The sequence below is a fragment of the Populus trichocarpa genome, chromosome 19 (genome assembly GCF_000002775.5).
Source record: "Populus trichocarpa isolate Nisqually-1 chromosome 19, P.trichocarpa_v4.1, whole genome shotgun sequence".
In the NCBI taxonomy this organism is placed as follows: Eukaryota; Viridiplantae; Streptophyta; class Magnoliopsida; order Malpighiales; family Salicaceae; genus Populus; species Populus trichocarpa.
In genome coordinates this window covers 1,900,681-1,918,930 of record NC_037303.2, presented here as the reverse complement: position 1 = coordinate 1,918,930, position 18,250 = coordinate 1,900,681, and the positions used below count along the sequence as shown (strand labels likewise).

The window sequence follows — 18,250 nt, the reverse complement described above, 5'->3', positions numbered from 1 at the left end:
AACTTAATGTTGAAGCCTTTTTTTAAAAAAAACCCTGAGAACTCCATGACAAGTTAATTAAAACAAGTTATCAGTTTCAAATCGCTATCAACATAATCTATAATGATAAAATTAAAAATAAAATAATTAGTGATTAAAAAAAATAAGAGATAAAAAACTATTTTAATCTATAGTGTTTTCTCTCCTGGTACATGGTAAAAGCCTGAGGAGTTTTTTCTTTTTTAATTTTAATAAGACTTCTGTTCTTTCTATCCCAAGAAATAGAGAATGCTAGTTTCATTCATCAAGATTCTAAATCTTATATTTAGATAAATTAGTAGAAAGGACAAAAACCCTAACAAAGAAATGCAGCATGCCCGCTTTGAATTATAGATCATCCAAATTCCAGGGTAAATAATTCGAGAGTAATTTGATAGTGTTTATAGATTAATTACTGATATTTTATTACTTATTTTTTATATTTATTTTAAAAAAATAAAGAGATACAACTAGAAAAAGAAAAATTCAAGATGAAAATATTCTTATTATTTTCTATGAGTCATGAATTTTATATTTTTTTTGTATTTGTTTTTTTAAATGAATCTAGAAAATAACTAATAATATATCCCTGGTTATTCCCCTAATAATTATAAAATATTGCGTGGGAAATGCAGGTGAAGAATTAGAAACAAGGAAAAATATCATGTCGAGACAATGAAAATTAATTTGTTATATAATTGTACAAATATGGCATACACTTTAAAGCTCCGAACTTCAGTAAATGATTTAATAGAGAATAAAATTTAATTTTAAATGCAAATTAAAATAAAGCAGAGTGACTCATGGAGAAAGCACTACTGGAATTCTACAAACAGTAGAGCGTCGGGAATCCTTGCACACATTTGGTATTTTAGGACCTTTTTTTGGCAGCCACGTACATGCTTTAGGAGTTCCTTTTTTGAAATCCTCATTAGAGACTAAGTTGTAGCCCTTTACGATACCTTTCCAACGCGTCAAGAATCAGAGCAATCCGATATGTGAGTGGAAAGTTATGATTAAAATACTTTAAATGTATCTAGGCTGTTTCTAAGAAAAAGAACATTACTTTAAGTTTATCCAGGCTGCTGTTTAAAAAGTCAAGAAAATAAAGTTTTAGATTAAAAAAAAAAAACTTTTAAGGATCAAAATTATATATATATATATATAAAAGCTTGATAGTATATCAAATTAAATAGAAGCTCGATTAAAAAATGCCCTTTAATTTCTGTTATTTCTATTCACATTTTAGCATTTTATTCCAATGACAGAGCATTTGAATGCACTTTCATAGACTCATCAAAACCCCAGGAACGCCATCAAACATTTATTAAGTAGCATTATATCATTGTTATGTCTGCTTAATTCTTTTGGTTTAAGATAATTTTTTAATATAGCAGATATTTAATAACTTATGAATTATTTATTAAGTTAATTTAAATTAATTATTTTTATTAAAATAATATCATTTTATTTTTTTAATTAATGTGGTCAAATATGAACTAGGTTTGATTGGATGGATCAAATTTTACCGAATTAGTATCTTATTTGGTTTAAAATAATTGTTATGTTATTGCAATCCTGAATGTTGATTTCCTCCAGTTCAGTTGCATTCTCTAATGACAAAACATCACATAAACTTCTTGCATCGATGCATTTACAAACCAGTCCTTGAATGCCATTTAAGAACTTGACCTGAAAATCTCCATCTCCGTTGATACTCAAATTACCCAACGCAACTGTTTTACTTGGATAATCATCAATAACGTCTACCCAATAAGATTCATGCACCATTCCTACTAAAATTTTATATGTGCTTAATGATTGAATCCCATCCCGAGATCTGAGATACTCCACGAAGTCAGAGAAACCTTCGAAATGGCATTCCAAACTTTCCAAATTTCTCAAAGATCCTACTTCATTTCCTTTAACTGTTATCGGAGCATATATTGCATCAATTGAAAATTCATGTAGTACAAAGACTTGCAGGTGAGAAAGTTTTGGTAATATTCCACTAGGAAACTTCTTTTCACCACATCCACTCATTCTAAGAAACCTTAGGTTGGTTAGGCATTCCATTCCTTGCGGCATCTTTTCAAGTGGAGTGCAAAAGAGATCCAATCTCTTTAGTTCCCTGAGATTCTTTAATGATGGAACATGTCTTGAGTTGTAACACTCAGTGAGCAATAATGCAGTGAGACTCACTGAATTAGAGACAGAGTCTGACAAATTTTTAATACCTGTGCGAGACAGATCAAGGACCATGAGCCCATGCAATTGCTTGAAAAATGAATCCGCAATAAATCTCAACCCGTAATGATTACATAGAAATAGAGTTGATAGATAGGGACACCTTGGTGACTGGCTGGAAGGAATTTCTTCGATCTGGTTTTGCATTAGTGAGACTCTTGTGAGATTCTCCGTCCACTCCTCTCCATCTGGCAACTCTTTTAATTGCACACCAGCTTTAACCATGACATGAGAGTTCTCTAGCAGTATTTGGATGGCCATGTCTCTAATCAAGTCATGCATCTTGACGATACTTCTATCATTATACTCTATTTTAAAACTTTCCAATAGGCAGACATTTTCAAGTTTATTAAGCATCGTGTGGCCCTCATCAAATGCATCTTTCCTCCTCATCGTTCCTTCAATTATTCCCTCATCGATCAAATGACCTATCGACACCTTCCTCCGAATCCAATAATCTTCAGGAAATAATGCGCAGTACAAGAGACATTGTTGTAGTGCTACATCACCTAACCGATCATAACTAAACCTCAATAACTTGAATACTTGCTTGTCCTTAAATTCTGATTCTCTCAATTTCTTCAATGTATTCCTCCACTGATGGAGGTCATCCACTCCCCTCAAGCTTCCTGCCACTGTAATAATTCCCAATGGCAAACCATCACATTCCCTTGCAATATCTTTCGCAATTCCTTCCACTTCTGATGAAAGTGCTATGTTACGTCCAAGATTCTCCTTGAACAAAGTCCAAGCTTCTCCCTCGGAAAGTGGCTTCACTTGGATTTTGTGATCGCAAGCAATTCCATGACAAACTGTTTCTGATCGAGTTGTCATAATTATCTTGCATCCTTCCAACTTTTTAGGAATTCCCACTTTATGTAGCTTAAAATGATCCCACAAATCATCTAAAATGAGAATCCATTTTTGTTTCTTCCTTAGTTCTTTTGATAATTTGGCAGCTCTATGTAGATCATCATTTTCTGTTGAAAGGTCTAGATGAAGTTCTGTAGCAATAAGATTCTGCAGTCTTTTAATGTTGAAATCTTGAGACACAATCACCCACCAAACATGATCACAAATATCTGGTCTTTGTAGAAGATCATTATAGATATGTTGTAGTATTGTGGATTTACCAACTCCCCCCATCCCATAAATACCAATGGTTGAGACTTCCCCATTTATTAACAAAGACCATATCACCTTCGTATTCTCTTCGAATGCTTGACCCACTGGCTTTGTAGAGCTAGTAGGTAATGGAACTCCTCTAGTCTTGTTGTATTTCAGACTTTCAGAAGATCTAGCTCCAGCTTCAGGCCGCACTGATCTTCGACTATTCTCCACATCCTCCTCCACTGGTTCTGTCCTCACTCTAACCATGTTCTGCACATCATTCATAATGACATCATTGTTTACTGATGGAGCAAATAGGTGGTCATAATATCTTCCATGATCAAGACACAATGGATCTGTTGGTTGGGATGAATCTCCTCGAGGCTCATCAGCTTGATTAATTGATGGCCTCTCACAAGAGCTACCTCTCTCCAGATGCTGCACTTGTTCTGTTCTCGGTACAGTTTCAAATGCATCATGCAGACGCTCCACATCCTCATCTTCCTGCATTAAATAGGTAGAGATTTCATTCAGCTGCTGCTCCTTTGAAAAGGCAGAGTGTATCTGAACCCAAGTACTATCAGCAAATTGATCCACTAAATCTGTTCTTTGTGTTGCTTCTCCTCTATTCTCATAAGCATCAATTCTGAGTCTCCAAGGAGAGACACTTCTGTCAACATGCTGAAAAGATCCTTCACCAGTGTTTTCCATGCCATTTGCCGCTTCTAAACGCCAATGAATTCTCTTACGCCCAACACCTTGTGCCAAATTACCAAGTACTGCATTGTCTTGTTCTTGTGGACAGGTGGAAATGTCAACATTGCTTGAACTTGCTATGCTTTTATGTCTTTTGTTGCCACCATTCATAGCTAGAAAGGCTGCTTCTTGAACTTCTTCAGGCACCTGACCACAAATGCCAACACCATGCCCTCTCTCTCCTGATAAATGCCATTTGATCCTCGAAATGGAAGTACCTTTGGCAAATAAATGCCGACAAAACTTACACTTCATGCTTCCATCATTCATTTCTTCAACTTCCTTCCAAAACGGATCCATTTGTCCTATAGATAAAAAGGGTCAAAATATTGAATAAAAATTAATGGAAGTACATTAATTGGAAAAGGAAGGTTGAAACTAAAATAATAAGTTACAAACAGCAAAGAAACCAAGAAGAAAAAACAATGAATTCAAGGTTAACTTGGGGTCAATTTAGTATGAACTCCTTAAGGCATGGGTTGTTACAACTGAGAAAGATCAAATTATTTATTTTTGGAAACTGTTGATGATCCTAACTCCAAAGTTTCTCATTAGAATTTCTACAACTTGTGTTTTCCTTGAAAGATTCAAACCAGAGTTACATGTGAAAAACAAAATGAAGAAGATGGAGTATAAATAATTTACCTGGATTCAAGTAGTTCTTCAGGTGCTGGTTTGCTTAAGTAGTATTCAGAAAGAAAAACAAGATCAGAGAAGAGTATATGGTTTAAAAATAACAAGGAAGTTGCAAGATGTTCAGCTCCAGATGATTCGATTCAATCAGAAAAGGAAGCACTGATCATCAGAAAGGTTTAAGAAATTTGATGAGGGAAACTGGAAATCAATGGTATAATGAGATGAGATTTGGAAGAGAATGTTACAGTAGCAAAGATTCTTTTATTGTTTGACAAGAAGTTGCTAGGAAAAAAGCCATAACTTTCCTACCAAAGATTATATTACAAGATACAACATGTTGTTGCTGTACACCTCTATTTTGCTTTTCTTTTGTCTAGCGCTGCATATAATTAAAATCTTCAACAAAAGAATCAGAAGCTAAAAATTATTTTAAAAAAAAAACATTTTCTGACAATAATGCCAAACACTTTAACTCGTGGACCCACCCCATTGTTGAAACTCTGAAAAAGCTGACCTGAAAATGTAAGAGCCTGAAGCTTAGCTTCAAGAGCTGTAAGTACTATGCTAGGAATGATTCATCGCACTTCTCCCCCATCAATGTCATTATCTGATCCACTCCAACTTCCATTCCCTAAAAATTTAACGAAGAATAGCATTAGCAATAAAAATAGTGCTTAGGGGTACTGAAACAACCGTTAAACCTATGGTTGGAAATAGAACTCAGGACTCAAAACCTACAGTACTTTGAGAATTTGTACCCGTTAAACGTTTATAAGAAAAAAATGTGGAGTCCATTGAAATAAAACCACAACTACCTTGAATATCTACACAAGTTTTTCCTAATAAGAATTCTGGTAGAAAGCCTTGAATATGTACAAAAAAATTGCTAATAAGAATTATAGTATTCTAGATGATAATACCTATTTGTAAAGTCCATACATATTCCTTATCTCAAATTAATTATGACATGGTAAAGTCCATGTATTTGCTGTGTGTTTTTCCTAATAGTTAAGGTTTTTGTTACGATGATGTTCTTAACATCAAAACGAATTTTTACTATATATCCACGAATGATACAAAAATCTAGTCGAAGAACTGTGGCAAAAACAGTTGAAGGATTCCAACCTAACACATGAATGAGGAGAGGCTAGTGATGATGGATCATGTTCCATAACTTTAATCATGTCGGAATCGGAATTAAAGTTAGCTAGCTAACCTCTGTGGCCCCCGATCGAATGCTGAAAGTTTCTGCTTCCATTTTCCAAAGGGGAAAGGGTGCAGCAAGCGATCACAAACCAACCAGATGTAAGCAGACTAACTTAGCCTGTATAAAACAAAACAACTGAACCAAGAAATAGCGTTCTTAACAACAGATGCACTTTAAAGTTAGCTAGCTACCCTTCTACATAAAACTATGCACAACATAATCTGCTTGACATGCATTGAAATGAAACTTAAAAATAATCTCAAGTTTATGTAAATTGGAGTTGTTATATAATCTTACATCAATCATTGAGTTTGTACTTCAATTAACGTTTCCTCTCTTTCAAAATATCTCAGAATCGAAATTATGTTATTTTTTTAATTTGAAGTATTTAAATCAAAATATTTTTCATCACACATTGAAAAAACACAATTTTTTTCTTGAGAACATAGAGCATATATACTAATAGATTTCAAATCTCACATTTAAAAAAAATCAGATTATTAAAAATAAAATAAAAAAAATTTAAAAAATAAAAAAATAATTATTCAACATAAAGCGAATCTGATTATGTAACAATTACTAATAGGGAAAAAATTAGAAGACAGATTAAAGGTTTTCAATCGTTGCCGTTATCTATCTGTTGCTGATTAGAGGTACACGCAGTCAAAGACGATCCATCCTTACTTTTAATAAACAAAACCTAGTGTTTTTCATATAAATATAAAAAAGAATCTTTAAGAGTGAAAAAAGTTTGTTGGCAATATTATTAAAAATCTCTTTATTTAGCTTTTTATCCAATTCAAATCTTTACTTACTATATAAAAACTATCTCGATTTAAATTAATCGATTTTATAGATCTAAAGTTAACTTAAAAGACTAGTAAAACATGGCTTCACTTTTTACAAAAACCTCTAGCTGAAAATATTGTTTAAAAAATATTAAGAAAATGACAGATTAAATCAATTTCGGTCCCTCGCAACTCGGATCATGAATTCTATTGGGTTTAGTAAATTTTTACAATTTTTTTAATTTAATTATATGATAAATATAGGTATTCATAAAATTAAGCATCATCCCTAAAATAAATATTTATTTGAGACTGCAATAATCTATAGAAAACAAATAAAAATAAATCATGTAGTCTATTTCCAAACCAATCCAATATTGAAGGACGAAATTGAAAAAAAAATTAATTAAAAAAATTAAAAGATAAAAAAAAAAACATGTTCAATCAGTAAGTAAAATTATCAAACCTGTGAATCAGGTAACTTTGATTAGCACATCAAACTCATGAACAAGGTTATGGACTCTAGTAGAATTATAATTTTTTTAAAATTTTTTTATTTAACAATATGATAATAAAAATAGATAACCATAAATTTAAACACGAACCCAATACTAATACATATTTTTTTAGACTACGATAACCTCATAAAAAGAAAAATAAAATCAATTATGAAACTAAATTCTAAACCAACCCAAATATGAAACAGAAAAAAAAAATTAAAATGATAACCAAAAAAAGGAAAGGGAAGGAAAAGAAGAAGAAGAAGAAGAAGCAAAACACTATAGATTATTATTGTAATTCATAATAAAATAGGTGTGGGTGAATAGCGGTTCTCCCACATCTTTTAGCTTTTTTTTTAATTAATAAACAAAAAAAACCCCACCAAACCTGAAAATTAGTATAATTTGAGTTATTTTAACAAATTTGTAAATCACGTTAATCTTATAAAAATTAAAATAAAATTTAATAAATTACGAAACTAAATTTTAAATCAACCTATAACAAAATAAACAAAAACAATTTTTTTTTAAAAAAATAACAAAACACCTTGTATGACGTACTATTGTAATTTACAATGAAATAGGTCGGTGGAGATTTAGTAATCAAAATATTTTTTTTATTTTTAATATTAATATATTAAAAAATATTAAAAATATTAATTTAATATTTTTTTCAAAATAAACAAATTTTTAAATGAACTCAAATATAATTCTGAATACAAAAACAAATTATGTTTTGCTTGTGTGCATAACAATCTTGGCAGTACGTACCATGATCCTTTCCAATTGAGTCAATCTTAGGACTAGGAGTTCTTTTTATTAAATCAATATTATAGGAAAAAAATTAAATCAATACAGATAAATAAATGAACCAAATATAATCAAACAATTAATCCATTTAATAGAAAAAAAACATTACTGAATCCATAAACTACATTAATCCCTTTTCTTTTCTTGTTTTTTTTTTTTTCTCTGGTGCAATTCCTACGCGTCTTCTTTATGGGCAGCCCCCTTTTTCTAAAGGAGGCAGCCCCACTTTTCCACCTATATTTTCATCATGTCCCCATGGTCCCACTCCCACACGTTTTCATCAAAAACCTAAAGTTTTTTTTTTTTTTTTTGAAATCCTCATCAGAGACTATTTTGTAGCCCGGGGGAGCTGATTAAGATACTATTAACAATTTATTTAAAAATATATTAAAATAATTATTTTTTATTTTTTAAAAATTATTTTTAATATTAACAATTTAAAATAATTTTAAAATATAAAAAATAATTTTTAAAAAAATCAAATTTTTTTAAAAAACAAGCATTTTCAAACAAAATAACGTGACAAAAATCACATCAATCCGTCATGTGAGTGAAAAGTTGTGATTAAAATACTTAAAAGTGCATCCAGCTGTTTCACACGTTGAAGCTTCAGTGCTTTTAGCAAAACATTATTACTTTTAGAGTGATTTTAACAGTGTAGTAGGGAATATGATGATTGTTATTTTAAAAAATTTTAAAGTATTTTTTATTTTAAAATATATTAAAATAATATATTTTAATATAAAATAACTCAAAAATTAAGACCAGGTATTCAATCTTCACAAACTTTTATATGTATTAAGTCAGATTTGAGTAATTAGATTTATCAAGTTTGCTTAATTAAGATGGGATATTTATGACTTTTATATGTATTAAGTTAATATAATTTTTTTGAATATATACTTATCATTATAAACTTTTATTCATATTTCTATTTTTATTGACAGTATATGGTGTGCTTTTATTTAAGAGGCACATCAGTCAATAAGTTTGGAGTACAAAGAACGACATACCCCTCTCTTTCATAACATCTCGTAATTACAAGTGCTATCCTTCAATTAATTAGAGTTTAAATTTATTTTTTTAGATATTATCAATTTAAATTATATAAATTTTAAAATTAAATAAAACTTATATAATTATTAATTTTAAAACTTATTAAATTAGTTAAAATATATGTAAATTAACTCAAACACTCATATTAATAAAATAACAATAAAAAAAACATCTTATGATCGCACACTTTTCCATAACCATGAAAATTGTTTTTTTTTTCCAACTCCCTTCTACAAATTTATATTTTTAGCCCTCAATCTATAAAGTATGATTTGCTATCTAATCTAAACACAAGTTTTCCATTAACAAAAAGATGATCGTGTTTTTTTTATTAGAAAATTATCAATTAATAACTTTTTATCTTTTTTTGAAGTTTTTTCATTTACTTTTTTTCTTTATATCAAATCTATAAATTAAAAAATAAACAAAATAAAATTTTAGATTAAAACTAAAAATTAAAATGCAAAAGCTCAAAGTTTCTGGTTACTTTCTGGTTTCAGTATCATATTTGATTTTCAAAGTTTCAATTATTTTTATTGAATTAAAATAAATAAAATTTTGTGAAGTCAAACGTCAACTTAACTTAACGTTGAAGCCCTTTTTTTTTAGACCTTGAGAACTCCATGACAAGTTAATTAAAACAAGTTATCAGCCTCAAATTTCCATCAACATAATCTATAAAGATAAAATTAAAAATAAAATAATAAGTGATTAAAAGAAATTTAAGAGATAAAAGGCTATTTTAATCTACAGTGTTTTTCTCTCCTGGTACATGGTAAAAGCCTGGGCAGTTTTTTCTTTTTTAATTTTAATAATAATTCTGCTCTTTTTATCCCAAGAAATCGAGAATGCTAGTTTCATTCATCAAGATTCTAAATCCTATATATAGATAAATTAGACAAAAACCTATAAACTATAAAGTAGCCAAACAAATCATACCCAGAAAATCAAAAGCCAGAAACATGCTAGCTCAAGTTTTGCTCCCCCTAGCTAAGAAATGCATAATGCCCGCTTGGAATTATAGATCATCCAAATTCCAGGGCAAATAATTGGAGAGTAATTTGATAGTGCTTATAGATTAATTAATGTCATTTTATTAGTTATTATTTTATATTTATTTTAAAGAAATAGAGAGATACAACTAGAAGAAGAAAAATCCAAGGTAAAAATATTCTTATTATTTTTTATGGGTCATACATTTTATATTATTATTTTTTGTGTTTGTTTGTTAAGTGAATCCAAAAAATAACTAATAATAAATTAGTAATTACATCCAAAGAATAATGCGGTGATGGTAGCACAGCATTGACAAACTAAAAGAATAGAAGAAAATATTAAATGATTTAATCCATTTAATGGAAGAAACATGAGTGAATCCATAAACTACATAAATCCCTAAAATCACGTCTCCATGATCCCCGTTGTGTCACAAACAAATTGCCTAGATTTTAGGACTTTTTTTTGGCAGCCACGTACATGCTTTAGGAGTTCCTTTTCTGAAATCCTCATTAGAGGCTAATTTGTAGCCCTTCAAGATACCTTTCCAACGCGTCAAGAATCACGGCAATCCGATATGTGAGTGGAAAGTTATGATTAAGATACTTTAAGTGTGTGGAGGCTGGTTCAAAGTGAAATAATTTCACGACTGCTGGGCCTTGACTTGTCTGTTTAATTTCTATTATTTTTATTCACATTTTAGCATTTTATTCCAATGATAGAATGCACTTTCATAGACTCATCAAAATCCCAGGAACGCAATCAAGCTTTAGTGAATAAAAATTAATAGAAATAAAGCAAAGTGACTTATGAAAAAAGTACTTAAATCCTACAAACAGCAGGTAGTCAGAATCCCTTGCGCACACATTTGATATTTTAATTATTCTTATTTTGTTGAATAACTCAATTCGAAGTTGAATTCCCAAAATTCCCACTTAAAAGGTATATAGATAATTAAATCAACATTAAACCAAATTAATATAACCCTTTTGAAAAATCATTCACTACTTTTAAATAATTATCCCTATTAAGAACTTAAATCCATTGACGACAATGTATTTAAGGAGCAATATTAAAGCAAAGAAATTAAATCAATACAGGTAAATAAATGATCCAAAGATCAATCCATTCAATAGAAAAAACATGAATGAATCCATAAACTGCATAAATGCGGAGAAGAATACTTCTCAACAACAAATTGAGAAAATAAAACAAAGGAGTTAGAATAATTAGAAATCTGAACAATTTAGTTACCCATCACTGTATTAGTCATTCCTTTCCTCATCTGTGCTCTTTTTTTCCCCTCTCTCTAGTGCAATTCCCACACGTCTTCTTTATGCCAAATAGCCCTCTTTACAGAGGAGGCAACCCCCTTTCTCAAAAGTAGGCAGCCCTCCTTTTTCATCAGAGGGCTAACTTGTAGAGCCCTTTACGATACCTTTCCAACGCATCAAGAATCACAGAAATCCGATAAAGTTATGGTTACAATATTTTTAGTGTATCTAGGATGTTTCTAAGAAAAAGAACTTTACTTTAAGTTTATCCAGGCTGTTGTTTAAAAAGTCAAGAAAATAAAGCTTTGGATTAAAATAAAATAAAATAAAAACTTTAAGGATCAAAATTAAAAAAGAAAGCATGCTTTAGGAGTTCTTTTATTTCAAAATTCAAAAATAAAAACGGAAAATAATTCAGCAAATGATTCCAAATATCTTCTAAAAAGAACAATGAAATATGTTTTATTTATTTATTTTGAAACACAAAAAGCCAAACCAGCCATAAGGGAAGATATTAATGAAAAAAATTTCAATTTGGAAAATATAAAGTTGAAATTTGTGTAAAAAGTAAGTTAAAATTACAACTTGGAGTCTAAGTCCAATCAGATTAATTTTAAAATTGAATCAAACAAGATTTTAATCTGAAAAAATATAATTCATCCAGTTAAGTTGGTAACCTATTTAAATTTTTAGTATCACGGTTACTATACGAGGACATGTTAACATCAAAAGGATTTTTTTAAAAAATAAGAAATAAAATGAAATCAATTTAATAAAAATAATTGACCATATGTCCACGAATTCTTCCTTCTTTGCATCTGGCAACTCTTTTACTTGTGCACCTGCTTTAACCATGCCTTGAGAGTTCTCTGTAGTATATGTATGGTCATGTTTCCAATCAAGTCATGCATCTTGACACTTCTACTACCATCATACTCCATTTTAACACTTTCTCTAACAATGTATTTCTCTACTCATGTAGGTCATCCACTTCCCTCAAGCTTCCTGCCACTGTAATAATTCCCAAAAACAAACCAGCACATTCCCTATCAATAGCTTTTGCAATTCGTTCCACTTCTGGTTAAAGTGCTACGTCACGTCCAAGTTTCTCCATGAACAAAGTCTAACCTTCTCCCCTAGAGAGTGGCTTCACTTTGATTTTGTGGTGGCAAGCCATCCGATGACAAACCGTTTATAATTGAGTTGTCATAATCAACTTGTATCCTTTCAACAGACCGAAATTCTCACTTTGTGTAGCTTAATATTGTTCCACAAATCATCTAAAATAAGAATCCATTTTTTGTTCTTCATTAGTTTTACTGATAATTTGACAGCTCTATTCAGATCATCATCTTCGCTTGAAAGGTCTAGATGAAGACGTTTAGCAATAAATTTTGCAATCTATTAATGCTGAAATCTTGAGACATAATCACCCACTAAATAAGATCACAAATATCTAATCTTTGTAGAAGCCAATTATAGATATGCTTTTCCTTCAAATATGGACTCAAATTGTTTTATATCACAACTAGGCAGATAGCAGAAGGCTAGTGGAACCACTGCTGGGCTAGAAAAAGTTTGTTGTCGTTTTTCAGTTTATTAGAGAGTGGGGCAGAAAGCCTTAATTAGAGAATAACTTCATATTCTGGGGGTAGAAACCCCACGAAAGCAATCAAGCATTAGCTTCAAATAATAAGAGGGAGCTTTAGTGCAGTAGGAAACTTCAACATCTATTATAAAAGTTTTGTTCGGTAACATGTGCAAATCATTTTTTTTAATTTTTGAATTGTTTTTTATTATTTTTAATGAATTAAATTGAACAAAATTTTTCCAAATATAAGGTAGCAGCGTGAAGCCTAGCCAAAAGCCCAAGATTAAAAATAACCATGCTCCTAGCCCAAACCCACCAACATCACCCACAGCAGATTGGAAAAATGCTCATTTCGGAAAAAACACACCTAGGCTACTATTGTAACACCCTCAAATTATAATATCATGAAATCTCCCAACATTTCTTTACTAATGTCAAGTATTGGGTAATATGTCTAAAATTATAGGATTTTTTTTTGAAAATTTCGGCAGAGTTTCCTCTATTTTTGTTGTACCAAGTTATCGACAACACTTCTATTATATGTCATTACGACTTCCATCTTGATCCAATCATCCTGGATCACATTCCATTCATCAAATCATAACTCAATATTTATAATTATCATATATGCAAGTCTCATAATATCAATTAGTAAATCAACATAAATGGACTACCAAAACAACTCAAAAGATAAACAAATTCATCATTAAACGTAATAAATGCTAACTAACTACATATAAGCCTTTAAACTATATAAATACAACATTAAGATTAAGAGTCATATTATATTTATAATAAATCTTATCTTATCATTTTGAAAATGATTTGGTCATACTAACAACTATACATATATATAATACATCCACTACATATTACACCTTCTACTTAATTTTTACAACACAAAAGGATTTACACTCAAAGTAAAGACATGAATATTACATTCCAAAATAGTGATTCATAAACAGGAGTATTCCTACATCTAACGATCTACATCACCTCGCGGTGTACCTGTTTCAACAATAACAACATTAATTAACTTACTCACTATATTATTCTAATATTAATTAATTACTCTTAACCTTTGAAATTTAATACTTCTACTTCAATCTAACTTAATCCCTTAATTTACATAATCTTTTCAAAATTTACAAATCCAGCTAACTCATCTTAATTACCAAATAAATCTAACACTTCCATATAATTACTCAGAAATTTGGTTTCCTTCCTCAGTCACCAATAGATCCAGTACTTCCATTCGAATTACCCATCATCTGGCTAACTTCTTTTGTTAGCCAATCAATCTGGTAATTCCATATAAATTACTTCTTATTTGGTTACCTCTTTGTTAACCAATAAACTCGGTAATTCTCTTGATTACCCAAAAATCCGGCTAACCCATTTCGGTTTCCAGAATCAATCCACTAATTCATATGAATTACCCAGTATCCGGCTAATATCTTTTGTTAGCCAATCAATCCGGTAATTACATTCGAATTACCCAGCATCCGGCTAACCTTTTTTATTAGCCAATCAATCCGGTAATTCCATTTGAATTACCAAGCATCCGGCTAACCTCTTTTATTAGCCAAACAATCCGGTAATTCCATACGAATTACCCCATATCCGGTTAACCTCTTTGTTAACCAACAAAACCGGTAATTTCACATAATTTACCGGTAATTCACATAATCATAACTCAATTTATTCATTTGCTCCATTCGTTTAATATCAATTAAATAAGCAACATGGATTATTAGGAAAACTAAAAATTACAAAATAAGGTGACGAATCACCTACCTTCTGCTCGGGATGACCCAGCTCCTTCTGTCTGATAACCAGCTCCAGACACAACTCCTGAATCAATCAAGTGTCATTATATCATTAGTCCATCAATATTTTTCTTACGTGCCGAAACACAAAGCACGTAATATTTTTATTTGTAATTTGTTCTAATAAAAATTCATTCTCAAATATAACATCATTATTTTACATACAACCTCCTTCTTTGCTTACTCTATGTTCATAATTCCTCCATCAAATAATTCTTCTATTCTTTATACCCTCACATCATATTATTCATTTTATCTAAATACTATATTCAAACACAATCTAGACATCTTGTCTTCATATTTTCTTTTAACTAGTTTATTTCTCTTTTAATTTGAATTTACTTATTATTATTATTATTATTATTATTATTTTCTCAATTTAAATGCTATCTCTTCATTTAGTCTTTCTTACCATCAAAACTCATTCTCCCACTTTTTCCTTCATTTGGCCGAATGTGATGTTTCTTTTTCCTCCCCCAAATTTTTCTTCATTTACTTTTTATTTCAACATATTTTCATTCTATTCCACTTCAATTTCATCATTTTTCCTTCCCCTCCTAATTCCCCCAAATTCATATAAGAACCCTAAGTTCAAAAATCTAGGGTTTAAGGGAAACTAAGGTAAAATTCTATGAAATTACTTCCTAACTTAGTCAAATAAGCTTAAGAAAACATCTAAATCAAACATTAAATCCAAACTTCTCATGCTTACCTATTGTTTTTCTTCCAATTTCTCTTCTCTTCCAAAGTTAGCTGAATTCCCCTTCTCAAACCCTCCCTCCTTCCTTCACTTGCTTTAGTGTTTTATAGGTTGAACTTGCAAGCTTATAAAGTTATTTTTCTCAATTTCCTTATTGTTTTTCCTTACTTTTCTCTCTTTCTCTCACGTTATGCTCTGTTTCTCTTTTCACCTTTTTGTTTCTGCCCATTCGGCAGTTAATAGAAGAGAAGGAGAGCTTATATGTTTTGTTTTCAATGGCAAATTACTATTATACCCTTAATGAATATTTTTTCCTCTTTGACGGTCATTATTTTTTTTTCTAGCACTACCGAGCTCCATTCATTTTAAAATTTTAACCAGATTTTATTCAATATATTTTAAGGTTCCTCATAAAATTTCAGCTCAATCGGATGGTCGGATTGAAAATTACATCCAATAACGTAAAACTAGTCGAATTGTGATTTTTCATCAAATTTTCGAATTTCTCTAAAAATTCTGAAATTTTAACCCAAGCTAAGGTATCATATTAGAAGGCTCCACGCAAAATTTCAGAATTTTTTGATAACCCAATCAAGAGTTACGAACGCCTGGAGGTTTTACAACTATGGTATGCTAGAAAGTAAATGAATCCTGCTAAAATTATCCGACAAATTATCAGGTTTATAGAAAAAACTTAATAAAGTCAGAGAAAAATCATGAAATGCTTCTTAAATTAAATAAAATGGAGAGGAAATCTCAAGTAATAAATGTTCAACTCACTTTCCATCTGACAATAAAGAATGAAAGCATTTTTATTCAATAATACTTCTTGGCTCATAAATAAGCTGCCAACAATCAATTATATGAGAATCAAATCTCTCCAATCACATGATTGTTTACTCCGATCACATGATCATTTAAAATGCTAAGCATCCATAAAGCAAATTTAAATAATAAGTCTAGTAAACTTCTTGATTTAGTGCAACAAGATAATGTAAACAAAATGTAACAGTTGAACTCACTTTTCCTAAAAAAAATCTAGATTTTCTGTCACCAATAACTTCTGGATTCTTAGGTCAACTCTATTCAACAAATTCACAATCCAAGAAAAAAATTAGAAAGCATCTCTCATACGGGTTAGAAAAGATACTAGAGATAAGAAGATTATAAGCAATAGTAGCAGAGAATACAGAGAGCATTATCTTAGCAGAAAAAAGTGATATAATGACAAGAAAAGCTCATCCTAACTTCTCTAGCTAGTTCTTATGATGGCAGTTTCAGGTTTAGAAACCAAAACTCATCTTCTGTGTAGTAGTTTTACTGAAATTCATTTAGGTAGAAGAATACTTTTAACATGTTTACGATATTTGGTTGAATTACAAATTCAATTTTTTTTTAAGGTCAATATTTAAAAATAAATGAATAAATAAATAAAAGCTACGTACGTACCAATATTTAAATTAAGTAACCTCAAAGACTACTAAATTTAGATTTTGATATTAAAAGGGCGTATGTCGTTACTCTCTGCCTAGTTGATGAGGCAAATATCAGGTCTTCTATCTCCACTACTCCCTCCTAACTCTTTGCCTCATATCTTAAGTTATATCTATAATTGTTTTGACTTATCATGATAAACAGGATTTGGGGCATTTGGCCTCGCAGTTTGATTTTGCAATCCTCTGAGTTTGAGGTTATCCATCTGTGACTTATCATAATAAAAATGAAGTGATCATATTATAAAACCAAAAATCAATGATGTTTTTTTTTTTTAGACCTTGAGAACTCCATGACAAGTTAATTAAAACAAGTTATCAGTTTCAAATCGCTATCAACATAATCTATAATGATAAAATTAAAAATAAAATAATTAGTGATTAAAAAGAAATAGGAGATAAAAGACTATTTTAATCTATGGTGTTTTCTCTCCTGGTACATGGTAAAAGCCTGAGGAGTTTTTTCTTTTTTAATTTTAATAATACTTTTGTTCTTTCTATCCCAAGAAATCGAGAATGCTAGTTTCATTCATCAAGATTCTAAATCTTATATTTAGATAAATTAGTAGAAAGGACAAAAACCCTAACAAAGAAATGCAGCATGCCCGCTTTGAATTATAGATCATCCAAATTCCAGGGTAAATAATTCGAGAGTAATTTTATAGTGTTTATAGATTAATTAATGATATTTTATTACTTATTTTTTATATTTATTTTTAAAAAATAAAGAGATACAACTAGAAAAAGAAAAATTCAAGATAAAAATATTCTTATTATTTTTTATGAGTCATGAATTTTATATTTTTTTTGCATTTGTTTTTTTAAATGAATCTAGAAAATAACTAATACTATATCACTAGTTATTCCCCTAATAATTATAAAATATTGCTTGGGAAATGCAGGTGAAGAATTAGAAACAAGGAAAAATGTCGAGACAATGAAAATTAATTTGTTATATAATTGTAAATATATGGCATACACTTTAAAGCTCCGAACTTCAGTAAATGATTTAATAGAGAATAAAATTTAATTTTAAATGCAAATTAAAATAAAGCAGAGTGACTCATGGAGAAAGCACTACTGGAATTCTACAAACAGTAGAGCGTCGGGAATCCTTGCACACATTTGGTATTTTAGGACCTTTTTTTGGCAGCCACGTACATGCTTTAGGAGTTCCTTTTCTGAAATCCTCATAAGAGGCTAATTTGTAGCCCTTCAAGATACCTTTCCAACGCGTCA

At 30.1% G+C, this 18,250-nt stretch overlaps 1 protein-coding gene and 1 long non-coding RNA gene across 2 annotated transcripts in view; both read right to left on the bottom strand.

Moving 5' to 3' along the window:
- Positions 1-1,551: 1,551 nt before the first annotated feature.
- Positions 1,552-18,250, bottom strand: part of LOC18108050 (probable disease resistance protein At4g27220) — a 49,165-nt gene continuing 32,466 nt past the window's right edge. The window contains exon 3 of the mRNA XM_052449663.1: positions 1,552-1,886. Within this exon, the coding sequence (XP_052305623.1) occupies positions 1,552-1,886 (335 nt within the window). The remainder of the gene's footprint in view (positions 1,887-18,250) is intronic.
- LOC112325501 (uncharacterized) lies at positions 13,755-15,739 on the bottom strand. The gene is made up of 3 exons (XR_002979511.2): positions 15,531-15,739; positions 14,787-14,843; positions 13,755-13,997 (listed from the first exon to the last, which is right to left on the bottom strand). It is a non-coding gene; the product is annotated as an uncharacterized LOC112325501 (long non-coding RNA).